The sequence below is a fragment of the Bombus fervidus genome, chromosome 1 (genome assembly GCF_041682495.2).
Source record: "Bombus fervidus isolate BK054 chromosome 1, iyBomFerv1, whole genome shotgun sequence".
Taxonomy (NCBI): Eukaryota; Metazoa; Arthropoda; class Insecta; order Hymenoptera; family Apidae; genus Bombus; species Bombus fervidus.
In genome coordinates, this window is record NC_091517.1 from 18,000,338 (window position 1) to 18,020,022 (window position 19,685).

Here is a 19,685-nt window from a genome sequence, read left to right on the forward strand (position 1 = left end):
AGCGAATTAGTAAAGAAAAAGAGAACGGACCCTGTACAGAATAAAATGTAACAAAGAATACATAAATGCGCGATTGTTCCACACGCCAAACTAATTTCCAGAATGGAAGCGGAGGAGCGCGATCGCGGTTTAAATTTTAAATTCATTATATTCCGTGGACCGATGGGAGCGGCTCCGGTACCCCGAGTGCTTTATAATTAAGTCAAGCAAGCACTGATTACGCGATATACGAGGAACGAAGGTATGCGCTATTGACTAATTTCGCGGTGTCGGAGTCCAAGGGCCTTCGAGGCGCGCGTACAATACCGATAAGAGATCATTAATTTACTTTCTCGTATTTCTCGTATTCTCTGTTCTCGTTATCTCAATTACTTCTTTTGCTTCCACGATGATTCGCGGGAAAGGCAGCAAAAGAAGCGGTAGAGAAATAATACGGGCGAACACGACGTGAATCAACGTTTACACGTGCTTCGTTGAAAGAATGATGAATGATCGGGCGATGGAGAAATCTTCCGTCGTGAGAAAAGTTATTATTCATTGGGGGAATTGCGGAAAAGTTGAGACAGCCTTGTATCGGTAGCTACTACAAGTTTCATTTTTCTCACTTTCGAATTTTGTCGCCTTATCTTTGACTTGTAAAGAAGATCGTGTGAGTGAGCGATGAAAAGCTGTTTGTGAAATACGATACAATGATCGAGTGTTCGGAAATTTTAAATATTACGAATGATAAGAATTCTGGATAAATGCGTCAAATTCAATAAAAGAGATTAACAATTAAAAGAATAAATCTACGAAGTCTACCAAGAAACAATCAAAATATCAGAAATGTCTCGGTTTGTCCGACACGCGTGACCATTTCCGATGCTCGAGAGTCGATTGATTCTCCCCTCGATTACCATTTCCAATCGTTTCACCCATCTTAAACTGTTCGATATGTATCTAATACGCGACATTATACGCCACAACTACGCAAGAAACAAAGCAAAACAACCCTTAAATAAAACTCAACTGAAGGAAAATCAACCACAAAGACCCGCGTAAAAAAGGAAAAGAAAAACAAGCATGCTTCCTAACGGAAGGGTAGTGTTTTCGAACAGAAGTCAGGGGTTCTCAAGCTCGCTCTCCGAAATCGAAGGAGCGGGGAAACCTTGGCAAGGAGAGAAAGCCATATCGTTAGTATTCTTTATAGGACCGCCGTGGGATATGCTCTACATAATGGAGTCCCAGCTAACGTCTCTTCTTTTGAAGCCGCGTCGGCCGATCTCTTGTTTATGTATGAGCGGGCGCGGACCACACCCGCGCACACCGAACCACGAACCACGCACACAAACACGAACGTCATGAACAGCGTCGTCAGGCACGTCGTCGCGTCGCGACGCTATCATCGTCAGAGAGAGGCTAGCCAAGCCAGGCAACCTCGAGAAGCTGTCCCAAGCCCGAGCCCGAATCCTCGTCGGTTTTCACGACGACACGACTCGACGACGGAGAAATGCAGAAGCGACGAGAGCAGCCACATTCACGAGAACCGACAACACGCCTGCTGTCGGCCACTGTAAAAGCAATCTTCCGTCAGTCTTTCTCCCTGTACCGAGAATACGTTATCAGCGGACCTCCGTCAGCCCTTTCCACACGGTTTTCCACTCTTCGAGCAGTTATCTGCCGCGACTCCTTCGCAAAAGATCTACGAATTAATGCGCGATGCTTTTCTAGGTTTGGAAATTTCTTATTTATATGTTTTCTTAGTCTTTTACGTTCTTCACGTTGCTTTTTGAGCCACCCTTCGAACGAGCGAATCTTTACGTAATTCCTACCTAATTTCCGCTTATTCATTTCCTATTTGTCTACTCTTCTCATTTTCCACTTCATTACAGTATCTGTCACGATTTTCTCTGAGAAAATTTCAGATATGTAAATTCCACGAAGCTTCCCACGAACCGTTCTTAACTTGTAAAGTCGCTTATTTGTGTCTTTCGTCATCCCTTGCCATCCAATTTTCCATTAACTTTGTCTCCATCCAGATGTGGATGGCTAACTTCTGAAATTTCTTGTTTATACCTTTTGTCATTCTTTCCTGTTTCGTCATGTACATCGACTTTTTCGTAAAAATTCCGTGAATCGTCGCACGAACCCTTTCCCATTCTTCAGTTTCCTTTATTTGTATTTTTTGTAACATACAGATGGTATAATCGAGAGGAAGAAGAAAGAAGAATGCGTAGGTTGGTTGATTTTGAAAAATTGTCAGGTTTTGGAGGAGACGTTTAGATAGATTAGACGGGTTCTTTGTTTAGTTGATCTGTGAGACAGTTGATGTATTCCTTTGGACGTTTCGGACGGCAACTATTATTGTCGTGGTTCTTTGGACGCATGCCGCGCCTTTTGTGCCGTTGCCTCTCGATATTCGCGGCCAGCCGGTTTGCCTGCCTCGTTACGCTGATCAGCGAGCGAAACTTTTGTCATTGTAATAGGCAATTGGGTGCTTAGAAGCGTGCATTGTGTTACGATGTGTGTACGGAATATGCGAGATGAGGTTTGGTTCGTCGGTAATATTGTTAAAATAATTGTTAAAATAATGATATAATACAATAATGCAATACTAAACAGATAAAATGAGAATTGAGGAAAATAAGGTCAATAAGGATGTAAGGCAATTGTTTTAGGATTACAGTTAAGAATTAACTAAATTGCATTATAATCAAAAATTGTAATTGACTACGTGACTGGTTGATTAATTCCAATAAAGAAAGATTTGTTCTTATTTATTCACGATACACTTCAACTTCCGTGAACTCGATGCAGATCCTCAAATACGTCGATCAATCACGAATTTATACGTTTATACGCCAAATCACACGTACATGCCTATATCTTTACGTCTACATCGCATGAATGTTCTATATAAACGTCTACATGATATATTGCTTTTACCTGATTCCAACATTTTGCCGAAAATCCGAAATCTAGCACGGGATCAGGCTTACTGAAAAAACAAATACTCTCTGCCAAGAGGAGAATATATCACGTTGCTCAAGAATGCCCAATTCGACTGAGGAAGTTACGCTTACGACGAACTTTCTTTACATAGATTAATGTCAGTAGAATTATGACCAGTTTTAGAAGAAACCAATACTAGAAGAAGACTTTCATTTAAATAATCACATCTGTAAATTTTATTCCAAGCGACAAGCAGAGATTGATGTATGTCTATTTCTTAACATTTTTAATACTAATTTTTATCTCTTTATTTACGAGAAAAGATTCGATTTTTGCAGATCTTAATAAGTTTTGGTTAACCCTGCCTCATCTTAATACACGAAATTACCACACGAATACAATTATAACAGAATATTATCGTCAAGCAAACGACACTAAGAAAGACTTACAATTTACGGAATCTAGAAAGTAGAAATCCGAACTTAAATCCAAAAAAAAAAAACGCAACAAGTAAAATCGACGCTTCCTTTTCAAACGAAAGAAATTGTTTCTCGAACAATTGGAGCACCAACAACGTGCTCGTTCCCTCGTTTGATCGGGCAAATGTTAAGAATAATACGAAGATAAACGCGCGACCAAGAGATCTGTTAATTAAATGTACGGAGAAAGGGAGAAACAGAAGAAAGAACGCAGAGGCGTCTCGGTTTAGCATGTGCGGCCGACATTACGTAAAAATCATTTTTACGACGCGCGTTGCAACGCATGCACATACGAATACGTACGGCCTTATCTCGCAGTGATTCGGCGGGATATTCATAACCCAGTGTACGATACGATTTGATTCGATTTTTTGTTTTCCCTTCGACGTTGAAAGCCCCACGATGGCGCCTCCCTTTCGATCGATTCATCGACACGAGATTATTCATTTAAGAAGTCGCACTGTGCGTCACTGTCGATCGGAGTTAACTCGATTCGACAAACAGAAACGAGGATCGCGGGGATGAAAGGGAGTTTGAACGTTGATTCGAATGCAGGGTGATTTCGTGATCGATGGTCCAAGTTTCGAGCGTTGTTTGTCCAGCGATTTCGTTGGACGGTCGGTCTTTCGCGGTTCTAAATTATTGAAATGCAAATCGTTTTAAATTAATATAATTAGTCTCTAATTAAAGATGGATATTTTTACGAGATATAATTCATTTTGTCGAGTGTCTTAACGTTTTATCTGTGAATTATGAGTGAGTTTCTCTGTACGTACGATGTTTAAGTATGCATAATCATTTGAAATTTACTCGTTTATTTCTTTGACAATCTTAAAGATTACTGACATTGGCTTACAAAAGTATTCGAACCTACCGTGTGAACATACCATACAAAATTTGTATACCCATAACTTACGTCCAAATGTTCATACATATTATAACTTTATCTCCATATGTGTTATAACTAACATAATCATGACAACCGTGTCTCGTATAGTGTTAATGGAATTTCGAAATGTTTGTAACACGCATAACGTATTCGTAAAAAATGTCTACAAGAGTTCGAATACTTTCGTGAGCTTGTGTATTCAAGATCATCCTGTATATCAACACAACGACTTGTATCATTTGTATCGTTCAAAAAAAAAAAAAAAAAAAAAAAAAGAAATGCGACGGACAGTTGTTAACCAGTTACTAATCAATAGTATGGATAGCAAAATGCCACACGTGACTCGACCTCTTGTAAAATTGTACTTTTCTGTGGCGACAGGCAACCGGATTTCGTCCGATGCAACCCGCGTTTCCGTTTTGGAAATGTTACAAAGACGAGTTCACCGACCCCTGTCTCAACGAAATGCAACTGTCTTCTGTTTTCCGGAACGCAGGAAGCATATTTCGTTGTCGGCGTCCGACTATGCTCGACTGATGCGGCTGATGCTTGCAGCTTCGTGACATTTACATGCTCTCGAGATACGCTGAAACTATAGTCCTATTATTTGTGATAAGTTGCAACGTCATGGAAAATTTGTGCAATAACATCTTGTAAATAGAAATCTTTTACGTGATACGGAAAATGTAAATGTACTGTTTTTCCGTTGTTTATTATTGAAACTTTTTCTCATTCTTTGATTATGTAATAAAGTAACCACGAAAGCCAAATGAACAACTTGATAAATAATTATTTCTTTATCCTTAAGATTTCTTGCTTTTCCAATCAGATATAAAAATGAAGTGTTAAATAGTAGACTTTCAACGTGGTATTTCCTAAATATAGTTGGTGTAACACTGGTATAGTTTTCTCGCAATAATAACTTTTACTCCTGGAATATTACAAGTTTGTAAATTTCCATAATTTGGAAATCACAAGTTTAAAAAATTAGTTCGACTTCTTTTACTGCGTGTAGTATATAGCGTATGTATATTAGGATAATATGTAAGCGTCTAAAATTCATTTAGCTAGCGTTATTATTTATATACTGTTGCTATTATTTAGCAACGAAGGATCATCGTGAATTAAACTGGAAACGAGAAGCTGAAAAACGACGATTATCATACCCGTCACTGGTATGAATCAACATTGTCGCGAGAAGTTTATAGTTGTCAACAAGGTGAATAAAAGAAATAGAATTAATGACAAAGATCTTGATCAGTAACGTGAAACAGATTGATACTTCAATAGTGGGAGATAGCATATCTTGTTTACAAAAACTGATTCGTCATTGCCATAATTTTCTACCATGCTATGTATTTCTTCCTAACCCTGCGATGCAACATAATAACATCATCTCTGAAATGAAACTTCAAACAATATTTTCTTCTCACACTATTCCTAAAAAATTTCCTTTTATCGGAGTTCCATTTTTATCAGTAATAACAATCCGAAGCTGTTATGCCAACTCTATTATTGTAGAAGAACACTACTGGAACACCTCGATGAAATTATGAAGATCTTCGTATTATACCATTCAAATATTCAAAACATCAAAAAAAAGACCACGGCATTACAAATAATTATGGGACAAATGTCGATACACATTTATATCTTTATGAAAAGAATTAAAAATGTAGGACATAAGCAGACATTTGTTTCACTTACTAAATATTATAAGGAATATCGTATGATGTTTTCTACGCACTTCTGTATCTTTAAGTTCCCCATAAATGTATAAAAATCTACGGTCTAACGGTTATTCTTTCCGCATTAATTCAAAAGAAATCTTGCTCCAAATTCCCATCGAATCTCCTAGCGACTTCAAATCTATTCATCCGTTCTGCTCTAAAAAAGACCATACCAAACTGTGTCACTAAAACTAACACTCTCAATTCGACCTTTCTCCTACGCCCAGATCTCGATGATGGAAAAACTGAGGAGGGCATCGGTATGCGAGAGCACGAAAGAATCGGTGGAAGAAAGGAGGAACGGCATCGGTTGGAACAAAAGTGAAGGATACCGGCACAGCGGCGCAAAGGGCGAAACTCGCAAGAAGAAACGGAGGGTCTTCTGGCCGAGTGTGGGCTCGAGAAGTGGGGCCATGTGTTCAGTGTCAAGTTGCTCGAATCTTAGCCTGGTCCTCCGCTTCGTCCTGCTTCGCACGCTCGGCTTTCCGCGCTCCAAACACTCCGCTCGAAACGACCGCGAACAACCTCATTCTACTCTTGCTTATGTTAAACGCGTGTGCACGCGTCGTTCGAAACTTTTGTCGCGATTCATCGTTCACGGAAACGCAGAACCGCGTTTCCAGAAGGATTAGATGACGTTTTCTTCGTGGCGCGGGTAACCAAACAAAGCGCGAGGCAAGAACCGAGCGCATGCCTCGCGAGAGTAAATATACAAAAACAATCGAACGGAAATACTTAAGGTTGTGAAACGACTGCACATGCTGGCGAACGGAGAAGGATGTCGATGATTCGGTAGACGGCAAGACGGAGAAAATTTTAGACATTGAGAGAAAGAGAGCATCGATGGGAACAAAGCGGGCAGCATCTGGAACGCGTTAGTGTTCTCCGGGCAGCCGCCCCCGTCATTCGGCTACGTCGCACGCACACGCTCGTGTCGGCCCGCGCGGATACGGATCCGCCCGGCAAGGACCGCAGCCAAGGGAATGAAAATTCGTCGCGGATCAAAACGGCCACGTGCGTGCGCTACTTGAACCAAAGAATGCGGCTTTTTATCTTCGTGAGATGAATGTTAGAACGTTGATGCTGCGAGGCTAAAGGAATGTGGAACTAATCTGTACGAATTGAGACGATGTTGAGAGTACGGTGACGTTGGTATGCACGAATATTATGCATACTCGTGTCATAAATTCTGTCACATAAAAGCAGCTTTATATATAGTAAGAAAATTAATTCGGATAAAGCTTGATATTAAAAGGAATTTAAATAAAGATTATACTTGTGAAGCTTTTATTATGTTTTGTAAGGTGCCTATATCTATAGGAATGAAAAGATCCTGAAAACTTTTGTAGAGACGTATAATATATATCATAAAAATCAGTAACTTTCTTGGAACGATAGTGCTTTGAATGGAAGTATCTTAAATAGCACGAAGAAGTTGAAACATCTAGAATATGCACTCGTTTCTTAGAATTTCACAAATTACTATTCCAAGTAAGATTCGATAGAGCTGACTTTACAGTAGAGGGAATACGAAAGGCGATCTGCTTCGGCTATACGACTGTGTGCTTGTGTGCCTTGATGGACTTCTTGGCGTGGGTACCCTTGTCCTTGCTAAGGATTGGGGTGGAGACAGTGACTCAAACGTTTTTTTAAGAGCTGCTATTGAGATGCAACTTCCTGTTTCTTACTTTCATTGAAATTTTAGTTTATCGCGTATCTTAAGAAATAGTTCCACTCTACTCGAATGTCGTTTTTTGTTTCGAGCCATATGTTGTTTTAGTTTCTATAATTCTGTCCTCGCCTATAAAATAACTACGAATGTTTTGGAGTTTCAAATTTTTTTCGTTTAAGTAAATTATGTATATCTACCTATGACAGTCGAGGGCATTAATTATCGGAAATTATCGAGGGAAACTTTAAATCTTTATATTTGTCAATGGATATTTCGCGTTTATTCTATATTTTCCTGTTTCCTTTATCTCGATTACTCTGCCAAAAACATCACCGAATAATCATTTCTCTGTACTCGCTTAAATGCAACGGTACAATATTTTTTTATTAATGGATACGTCTTCGAACGCTTTGTCACACGATATTCGAACAAGGCTGCGCAATTTTTAAACTCTCCGTGCTACGGACGATTTGCTCACGAGAGAAAGAGAGGACTCGAGACAGTGAAAAAGCTCCGTCTTAGATGACTTTTGGTAAAACAGCCGGCGATAAATGATATTTACGCGTCTCTTTCGCCGCTTGCATTTGAAAGTCACTATTCCGGTGGCTGAAAAGCGACATCTGTTTTCCCTGCTGCAGTACATTATTTCGTTTATTTTTAAACCTAATCCGTTGTTCCACATCACAACCGGCCCGGTATGTCGTAACTTCGAAACACTTAGCCTTTTAATCGGATCGACACGTACTAACAGAAGCCACGTTAAAAGATATTTACGCGTTGCGTGTAATTTATCGGTTAATTTATCGTCTGGTTTTGCAAATCTTTCTACCCTTTCAATAAATACGACCTATTATTACGAATTTCTACATGATCCTAGATATTTTTCACGAAGCTAGATTGTATTTATCACGAATGAATATTTCTGACTTGAATAAGCAACTTCTAGCCGTAGGAAATTCTCGTTGTTTCGTTTACTGTTGTATTTAGCGTGCAACAATATGGCAAGTATTAAGAGACTATGTAGTCATTTGGTTTTGCGATTATTACTTTCACAATTGCAGTAATATCATATTTTTATCGGAATTTTATTAATTCGAACGATTAATAATTACAATAAAGCAGTGACACGATCGTGTAGATCGTTTTATATAAAAATATGAATTTCCATTAGAAACGAATCGATGGCGAGGAAGATGGTGGTAGATGCAAAATAGAAACAGTCTTGCTGTGTTTTCTATTAATTACGAAAATCAATCTTCGATGAAGCGGTACAACATCGCATGTGTATGAATAATCAATATCTGCTTGGAAGTCTTCGAAAGTTATTACACCGATAAATCGAAAGCAATCGCGGTGGCAGCGCAATATGACACCGAAGTATCGGCAGATTGTAATTTAGACCCTTTTAAATATGCATGAAATGAGCAGAGATATCCTCTAACGAAGAATTATTAATAGCAGTACGATTCATCAGCGGAACTTCAATGAAAACAAAATCAAAGGATTAATATTTAACATTTTATCTTAGTAACCAACCTTCGTTTTATAATTTTCTACATCTCTCTATAAGTTACGTAGATACCTACATATTCATATTCCACGTTTTATTTTGCGTATATTCTACACCACTAATTCTCAATTTCCAAATATTGTTGCAATTTTAATAATGTACTGATATCATTAGGGTTAGAAGATCCAATGTGCGTATTTTGTAACTTGGAGTTTGAACAAATTTTATGGATAAATTATAGATACAGATATAGAAAACGAAACGATGGTTACTGCAAAATTAATTGCAAATAAATGAACTGACAGCGAGTTTCGTACTAACGATTTTGTTTCTTGCGTCGTTTATAAAAAATTAAATTCAAACCCATTTACAGTTCACCAACAATACGATGATACTTATCAAAAAATTAATTCTAACATTTCGTCAACATTGCTTTAACCGGTATCACAAAAGATACTAAGAACACATTGATACCACGGCGTTACAAAAGACTCGAAGGCGCATTGATACCATGGTATCACTACCCTACACAGATCTCGTTCTATTTCTTTGTTACACTAACATATTGTGCCACGGATGCTCGGTTGTAACGGCACAACGAGCACGTCGATTATAGAGTAATCGGCCTCTTACCTCATTACCTTCCGAGAAAAGGTCGTACGATTTCTCGATGACAATCCTGCGCTCCCATGCGCAATTGTCCCATACACGAGCATTATCAAAAGCGAGATCAAAATCATTGTATTAGGATTGCCAACTAAATTCGTGCCATTCGTTGCTCTGCGATTTAGAAGCCTCCTTGGTATCGATGCTATTCCCATTCTCTTTAGCAGCCTGTCTAGCTCTTAATCTTAAGTTCCTCAATTAGTATAATTGGAGCAAGCTTTTAAAATACCTGATTCTAATTTGCGTTCCATGTTTTACGTGATGGGAAGCATCAACATATCGTATCAAATATAGAATACCAATTAATATTAAATAACTCAACTTAAATATAACCTATGTACTATTGTGATCTTCAATGACTCAACTGATTGAGAGTTAAATAGCACTGTACGGTTTGGTATATCCAAAGTTTGGCGTAGCTCCTGAATTAATAAACTCCTTATTTCATCCATCAAAACGCAAGTTCTGCCTTCGTTTCGTTTTTCTTTCTTTTTCAACTCACGAGATATTAAAAATAAACACGCATCTCACTCATACTTTTTAGCATCCGAATATTTTCATTACTTACTCTAATCTATCCCGATCTCTCTCTCTCTCTCTCTCTCTCTCTCTCTCTAAATCGTTGCAACGTCTCTACCTGCGCAACTTTACAGAGAACCAGATCAACGATTGCGTATCCGCTGAGCGATCGACGATTATTTGCCCTCACGACCAGGACACACACGCGTTGCGTCGATGAAAGCAGAAACGGAAACGTGAGTGCAGCCTGGAAATTTTCTTTCTTTTTGCCCCTTTTTTTATTTTATTTCCCTTTTTTATTTTTGCCTTTGAGATCACGGCAAAAAAGCGGTCGTTGCGTATCCATCGATCTCATGGTAACGTCGTAATTGGAGCACAGACCTTTTCCCCGGCTTCTCTTTTGCTTTGGAAGTTTGCCGTTGTTTTCAGGCTAATTAGCCGCGCGACGAGACCTTTAACTGCTGACAGATTTTCGTCGGCACCGGTATGATCAAGCTCAGCTCGGATCGAAAAAACGGAAAAGTCATGAGTCGCGTGAGGACGGATTTGCTCTGTACGTTATATTTGTGTACGGATGTCTCATGTTCGCGTTAAAATGCATAAGCTACGTCGCACGTGTTTTTGTAAAAACGTTTCATTTCTGTATCTGAGGAAGTTAAATACAGAATAATATTCTAGATTAAGTCTGTGAATTAATAGAAATACAGGCTAATATAAGAGACTATATTAGATTGGCTTGCACTATGTGACATCATTTTTATTCTTGACTAATGTTGCATTTTTTATGAAAAAATAAAGGCTTTGAAAAGTTGAAGGTTGGAAATATTATCTCATAGATATTCTGAGAATTTTTATACCATTTTATATTTCCATATTAAGCCGAGACGTATCATACGGAAATCAGATTAGAAAAATCGTCTGAAATTGTAATTTAAACAAGAATCAGATTTTCGAATTTTTAATAACATACAATTTATTTAAATAGAAACCAATTTAAGCAACAAACAATAACTCGTAGGAAATAATTTGTAATTAATATGTTCTATAATTATCCAAGATACATACATAATGTCAATATCAAACGCGCTATCAGATCTAATTATCATTCGCGTATATGTATCTTCTTTCATTCCAACATATATCGTTTTCAGATTAAAAGGATATCACGTAAAACAATCATTCGATTATCTACTTGGTTATTCATTAACGAGCATCTGCGAAAAAATGGCGTGCGAATTAATGCAAAGTTTCGATTGCCCGTACGCTGTTAATCAATGTATTAGGCATTCATCGCTGTGGATCATATTAGGTTCGACGCAGTCGAAAAATTCGAATGAAGTGGAACATTTTTTCAAAATTTAATTATCTATTTTTCGAACACCATACTTATTAAGCCACGCGATAAGAAATTCTCAACAATTATCCCCCGTTGACCCATAAAATCTCTTTTATTTTCCTAAACTTCTTCCCTCGACAAGAATACCTCTTATCTCATGAATATATTTTCATGCTCGCGCGAGCATCATCGCGAGAGATACGCTCTGCCGTTGTATAGTGTTTATACATATTGTTAGTCGTCGGTTGCGCAACAACGGTTCATGTGTTCTTTTCGTTGATACGGCCTGGACCACGTTATCGTGACTTTTTTTTCTTTCGCCAATGACGAAGATATACACGAAGAGTGTGGCCGCGCTCGTACGTTTTGACACTTCGGGGATAGCGTGCGCGCGCGTTTTGTCCGCCTCGCAGTGACGCAATCGCGCGAGAAACATTGTGAAGACGATGCATACGTTTCTGAATTCGTATGGCCACGCAACGTGTCACACGTAATTATAGATCCGTCCACGTATTTCACGCCAAATAGAATGATTTCTCGAGTTTCGCTTCTCGTTTCACCAACTAAGTTTTTTCGTGAGTGTTGGAGCTTATTGGAATAAGGATCGATAGTTCGTCAATTGCTGATACCAATTGTGCTATACATTTTTAAAGCTTTGCAGGTAATTTAATTGGTATTTTATGAAATATAGTACATTTTAATTGTCCTATAACGTTATAACGATGTGTAATGCGAAACTTAAAGATATTCCTATTTGTTGTGCTTCAGTTTGCTTTATCTTCTTAACAGAAAAATCATTTACTTGAAAATAAACATTCGTCACTTTAACATCACAGATATTCCACGTAATCTACCACATTGTAACATTTGTAACAAGTAATATTTCATTGTGAGAAATTTCGTTTCATAACATTTATGGATAGATACGGTGAACTTTGTCTTCGTGTTTCGTACCGAACGCATGAAACATTATAAAACTGTTTTACACTTGTCTGTACAAATACGAAGACAAACAATTCGAACAATTGGCAATGTATTAATACCGGAGGAAAAAAGAAAACGTCAAAGAGATATGATCTCGGATTTTTAAAGAGTCTGTCATCTTCTAAAGAGCTATCACGCAGATAAATAGTAGAAAATTTGACAATACTGTATGATATTTATCTAATCATAGGCTGCAACATAATTTAAACGCAAATATGAAGTCAAGAAATAATAATCGATCTTATCGGTGAACATTGTAGCAACTCTGGTTGCAAAGTTATTATACTTATAGATGAGATTTTAAGTTAAATGGACAAGAAAATGGAGTTTTAAGTTTGAAAACGTTATACAGCAGATTTAAATATCATAATCAATGCGTCACACAACTAATCTGCGATTAGATTGTTGTATTATTGTCAATTATCGGTATAATTATACTCTTTACGTTACGCATTGAGGAAAAAAACTAGAATAATACGTACTTTTAAGTTACAGACGAAAGTCAAAGTATATGACCTACATGATTTTTGCAATTCAAATTCGTTCGACCGTAATGCATTCAGCGATCTTTGATGCGCAGTTTATGAAACCGCTTAAACGAAACTAAACTTATATTTTATTTTGTATTACTAAATACGAGCACCAAAAGTACACGCCGATATTTTACAAAGATGCGAGTTACGTTCTTTCTGGAAACTCTGAATAATCGTCATCTTTTCTAGATAAGTATACTATATTCGTCATTTTCAAATATATTGCCAATTTTTAAATTCAATTTCGAATTATCAGTGTCCTCGCTATAAATGTTTTAAATCCTTTGTCTCATTCTTATCTCGGCCCTTTGTACGCTTCAGACGATGTATATTACAGTCGGAAAGAAGCTACCATTTCTCGAAGTCGAACGGAACAAAGACGATTCTAATCGCTAACTATAGTCACGTTAATGAATTATAAGCATATTCTTGAGAGCAAGACTAATTAATATTATTACAGCACAAGACTAATTGTCAATTAAATCGTACTTCTTGCGAAGCATTGCCCAATCACGTATGCTCTATATTTCAGATGTAGATACACAAAACTCGCTTACGATTGTTACAGATTATCAATGCTATTAAATTCTCTTTTATAACAATAACAAGTTTCTCATTACAATAAAACAAATACATTCTACAAGTTACGAGCTAAACGTTCGTGAAAATATGAATATGGATAAACATCCATAGTGTAATAATAATCGAAGAAAATTCAGTTCTACATTTTCGAAAGGAAATCTGAACGGCACGATAATTTATTGGAAGACTCGACATTACGCGTACGTCTAGAAGAATCGTATCTGAGAGGAACGCAAGATAATGCCATTCTAATATTATGTAAGCGGTTGGAGATTAGATTATGGTTCTTATAAAGCATTATCAAGGCGTTTGCACGCAATATTTTGAAATAAAACGAAAAATAATTAAAAAAATAAACGAGATGGCTTTTATACGTTTCATGTATCTTCGTAACTGATATTCAAGTGTTTCGAGCGCGACAAACTAAAACGCGTGGCCATTGCAACATTACGCGGCCGATTAGAGCCGCGGTTTTTACAGCATCGTTATCATCATTTTATTTACCGTGGCCAGCAAAAGCGTACGCGTACACAGGTATCTTGTTTCTGGTCATTGATCAGAGGTATAATATGTTCAGTGAGAGACAGAGAGAGAGAGGCTGTCGGGCCTAATAATCCATGCAACGCGGGCATTTATTACGCATAGCGCGCGCTGAGAGATCGTACAAATGTAAAGGCGGTCGATGAATATGGATAGAGATATAGAAACGTTTCGATAACAAAGTCTGTCTCTGTGTAGTCATTTGATCTCTTCCATTCGCATTTTTTCCCGCCTTTTTACTCTGGTGAACGACGCGGAAAAACGCAGAAACGAACGCACTTGCTGCGAACGCGGCGTTACGTAAAGAAACGCGCCTTTATTCTTTTTTTCCACATGCACATTTTTTTACTTCCTGCTTTTGTTTTTTTTTCGCCTTCTTCTCCTCCCTTTATCTTCTGTTTTTCCTTTTTCCTCTGAATTTTTTTTTTCATTCAGCCCGATGAACGAATAGAAAGAACGACAGAATCGGAAAGCAGATACATATGATGTATCGTGCCTGAAGACACTTCGCATCTTTGCGAATCTTTGCAGACGAGCACACAGAAACGGACCGATCTTTCATGATTCCGTTTTGCTTCCTCCGCCACCATCTCCTTCGTCTGTTACCCTTCCTTCGAGCGAGTTTGAGTTAGTTCAACAGAAACCGATATTGACCTAATTAAGAATCGAAATCATTTATTTCGACGGCTTCGATCGTCTACCAGAGACGCTTTCATTCGCCAGGGACTAATAAACCGATATCTACGGAGCCTTTTGCAAGATTCGATAAAGTCGATATCGTAGAATACAATGAATAATGGAGAAATACAGACAAAGCGGAAATTCGTATAGTTAGATTGGGTTTTTCATTTTCACCTTCATTTTCGCTTGGCTATCGATCGGTACATCCTAATTATGCAACGCGCGTGCAACAATGCGTGCACGAGGCGTTTTGCACGAACGCTCCTCGACACCATGCGTTCGCTGTTAATTATCACGCTCCTCTCGAGATTATTCGGTATTTTTGGCGTGAACCGTGGCGTACGCTCGGCAGTGCGCACCTAGAATCCGCGGATTATTCTCGGAGAGGGTAACAGTGCTTTGCTCGGAAACCTGGCTAATTGATTATTAAGACGCTTCAGAGTGATCGATAAAACGAAATATCGTAGAATAGTGCAGGATTTTGCTGGAATTCAATTATTCAGAGACTCATCTAGTTTGGTCTTTGTTCTGTCTCGTACGGTTTTGGTCGTCGAAGCTGTCAGATTGGAGCCAAGAGACGATGATTGTAAATCGCGAGGGTACAGTGTCGCGATAAATTACAGCGGAATAGAAACATTTTGCGTGAAAGAAAACTGAAAGTTTGAAGAAGAAATTAAGAAGAGATTTAATTCTGAAAATCCTTCTTTGATTTTAAAAGGCAAGTTTTTAGAATATTAGAATTGTTCAATGATTGTTCTTGAATAAATGCTGTCATAGGATGAAAGACACTTACGCATTAGGATAACTAATTCTATTTATTTTTACTTTTGTCGTTTAACCACTTGGTGTATTAAATGTATAATTTAATATATCGTATAATGTACGAAAATACACCAGTATCAAGTTTGGCGATTGTGATCAAAATAATGATGATCCTTAAGTTTCCTAATTAATCACAGTATCGCAGAACGAGCAACATTTATTTCGTGTTTTTTAATTAGGTATATTTGCATCAACTTCTAGCTATTTTCAGATTCCATCTAAACGATAACCAATTTCTGTCACTTGTCAAATTTCACGTGTCAACCACTGTCCCACCTGAATTTTCCAATCGATAAATCCAATACCTAACTCGAATTCCACTTAATTTCATCGGCTTCCTCTATACTCTAGCATCTGTTCAATATCTAAATCAGCGAACCGACATCTCTATAAGTAGACTGCGCAACTGTTACACGTCTAATCAAATAACACAAAGACTCAATAACAATAATTCTCTCCCTCTATTCCAATCTTATATCCAAACAATATGTATATTACGCATGAATCCCGGATCGCGTCTAATCTCTTTCAACTTTCGCAAAGACCAAACAAACCTTTTAATAGCCGAATTCTCGCAAGAAAGCGATTGTTGCACGGGGCCATACGAAGAACGCTAGGAGTTAGTGGTACGACAGTAGTAATTTTACGGTGTATAAGACACGTCCAATAACTCGTTCCCCGAAGCTCCGTTTCGGACGTTCTTGGTGCTGGAAACTTTTTTATTTCGTGCTTCCCTACGTTGTGTACGTTGCACGAGATATACTTCGTCCACATCTCTATTCTAATATCACTACACGCGAGAGTAGAGACTGTGGGAGTAGATAGATAGAGCAGAGAGATGTTGCTTGATTCTCGGAATTTTGTCTCTACTTGACACAACCACGGATATTGTGTTCAACTGTTCAGTAGACACAATGCAACGTTGACAGTCGTGTTTTATTTTGGGATGATAGTCAGCCCAACTAACCTCGCGACGCTGTAGCATCCTATGTTAGTTTCGTGCTTGTGCAAACGCCTGTCTGTTGTCTACGCGAAATTTCATGATATTTACGGAGCCCCGGGAATAATTCGCGTATCTTGTTTAGCGATTTATTATTCGTAATAATGATTATCGATATATTAAAATCACCGAGCGACAAATAGAGTTGCGCTCGGAATTGGGGATGTGTCTACTCGTTCAGAAACATGATCCAACGCGCAAGTTTAATCGTAGCACGATAAAAATATTACTACGTGGGTTTTCGTGGTATTTATGGAACCTCGATAATAATTCACAAACACTTTGTTTCGTGGATTATTATTCACGGGCATGGTTAACGTATCAAAAGCATTGAGACGTTTGAAGATACCGAAATCATCAAACATCGGAAAATAGTTTCGATTCGGCGGTGAATTTGTCATGAAACTCGATCAAACGCAAAGGGTAGCCCGAGTGGCTTTACAATAAAAATACCATTACACCGATTTTAATTAAGGACACGATGAAAGATTTATCCTGTTCCCATCGGCGTCCCCTCGCGCTCCGGTTTAGCTGTTTATGCAAACCAGCGACTTTACCCTTTGATGTCGACGCGGGGCAAGCTCGCGCGTTGCACGTTTTCAGGCCGCGTACTTTCGATCTCGAGCGTATTACAGCCTGCCTATCCATGAACCGGAAGATGGAAAATTGAAACGAAGCTTTCCACGAGATGACACTCGACGATTAGAAACAGCAAACTTAAAATCTGCCGTGAAAATCCTCCACTTCTCGAATACGTTTAAATATCTGTCACCGTGATAATCATCCCATCGACACTCGTGTCTCTATCCCATGCAAAAGGATCGTTCTTCTCTCTGTTTTTCTCCTAAGATGCAGGATAAGCAAAGCCGGTCACGTTCCAGCGAAGAAGTCAACTTTATTTCCCAGGGATCATTCGCTGTCCCCTTTTGACAAGATGTTCAGACACGTTGAACGCGGAGACAGAGGATTTGTAGAGTGCGTCAAGTGGTCGACCGAGAAGGAAAGACGAAATCGTTCGAGATTTTTGGGAGGGTCGCGTAGGACACAGGCTACGACAACGACGACGACGATACGGAGCGGGAAGGAGCCGGAGAAACCCAAAGAAGAGGGTAGCAGCATTAAGGGGAAACGGTAGAAACAGGCACAGTCAAGGGAGGGTCACTGGGTCAGATGCGATGCACGATTCCCTCTCTTTCTCGGCCACCCTTCTTCGTATTCCCGATTCTCTCTCGCTGTCGATCTCCTCTTTCGCCGGGAACACATGGCCCTGCGTGTGCACACGGGCTGTCTGGCAGGAACACACGCTGGCCACGCACACACGCGCCCCACTACCGTTATCGTTCGAGTATTGGACAGATTACGTTGAGCGGCGTGCTCCAGGGAGAGTACGCACACGTTTGGAATAATTTGTAAATAATGCTCCAAACGATCGTAGGCAATGTGGCATTAATTTGAAACTGAAGAGTGGCTGACAAAGGGAGCAAGTATACGTAGATGACGATATGCTAAATTTTGAAAAGACGATTGTTAATTGGGATCGAAAGCGAAAAAGGGAAGTGACAGAAGTAACGAGTATACACACCGTCGCCGGTATACCGGTATCGTTCTCGCAACGCGGTCACGTGCTCGTGCGTCTCACTCACCTGCCAAGCGTGCTCATATCATCCTGCTCGCGCGCTGGTAGCTTCGACTACCCTTCGACGTCTTCGTGGCACTTGTCACGTAATTACAAAATATATGCGTATACTTTACACCCCCGCACAGAACCGGCACTTGAACGAGAACCAACGATCCGAGGCTGCAAAGACGAGCATGTGTCGGCTGTGCCGCGGATCGACAGATCGGACGTCAAACAGCACTCGATGCGACGAAGTCGGAGAATAATCGTTTCACTGGTCGGCCACGTATAACCGGTAAGAATTCTTGCGTACGCAGAGTACTCCAGTCTTCGGACGACCGTAAACGCCGGCTGGTCCCAAACACGCATTTACGTCATGGTTCTTGGTGACGGCGGAGGTTCCGTCGCGACGTAACAGCCGATCTATCTCTCACTCGCAGGAAGACAGGAAGATCGATGTAGCTCCGGAGGGAGCGCGCGCGCGCGCACATAAGCACGCACGGCTGGAAATCCGGTTGATCCGCGTGTCTTTGGCACGGATCTTCCCTTGTCCAACAGAAGAAGACGAGGAGAAGCGGAAGAAGAACAAGTAAGAAGATTAAGAACGACAGTTGGTCGCGGATCGAGAGCGAATTTACGATCGGCACCGACGCTCCGTTTCCCGGTTTTCGACACTATCGCGGATGCCTGCAACGCGCAAGAACGCGCTGCTCTGAAACGCGTCGACGACGACGTAGACAACGGTGAGCAGCAGAACAGCAGCCAACAGCAGTAGCGGTAGCGGTAGCAGCAGTAGGCCGCGAGGGCGAGAGAGCGAGAGAGGAAACGAGAGTCAGTGGTGGAAGAAACCCCCCCTCGAGCAGCGGGCATACAATGGGAATAATCACCGCGTCTCGGAGCGTCGGCTGACTGACTGAAGCCCCCGAGGACCGAACGGGATGAGATTCGGAGGCGCTGCCTGGTGGCGGCCGGCGCGGCGCGCCGCGCCACTCCGCGCCACTCCGCGCCGCTTCGGCGCCCGCGCTGCGCCACTCTCGCCTCCCCGCTACTGTTCTCCCTGTGTTCGTCTTTTCTCTCGATCTCCCGCGCTCGCTCCCTCTTCCTTTTGCTTTTGTTACCCGCCTCGCCTTCTCTTCGTCGCGCTTGCTCGCACTCCGCCGTTGCTGCCCCTTCCTTCTTCTACGCTACTACGA

At 40.0% G+C, this 19,685-nt stretch overlaps 1 protein-coding gene across 8 annotated transcripts in view; it reads right to left on the reverse strand.

Annotated features, from left to right (window-relative positions):
* Sox102f (transcription factor Sox102F) overlaps positions 1-19,685 on the reverse strand; it is a 206,341-nt gene that overhangs the window by 60,058 nt on the left and 126,598 nt on the right. The window contains exon 1 of one of the 8 annotated variants that reach the window (XM_072006626.1): positions 18,518-19,416. The exons of the other annotated variants lie outside the window; for them this stretch is intronic. Within the exon in view, the coding sequence (XP_071862727.1) occupies positions 18,518-18,534 (17 nt within the window). The 5' untranslated portion in view covers positions 18,535-19,416. Of the gene's footprint in view, positions 1-18,517; positions 19,417-19,685 lie in introns of those variants that run through there. 8 annotated transcript variants of the gene reach the window in all.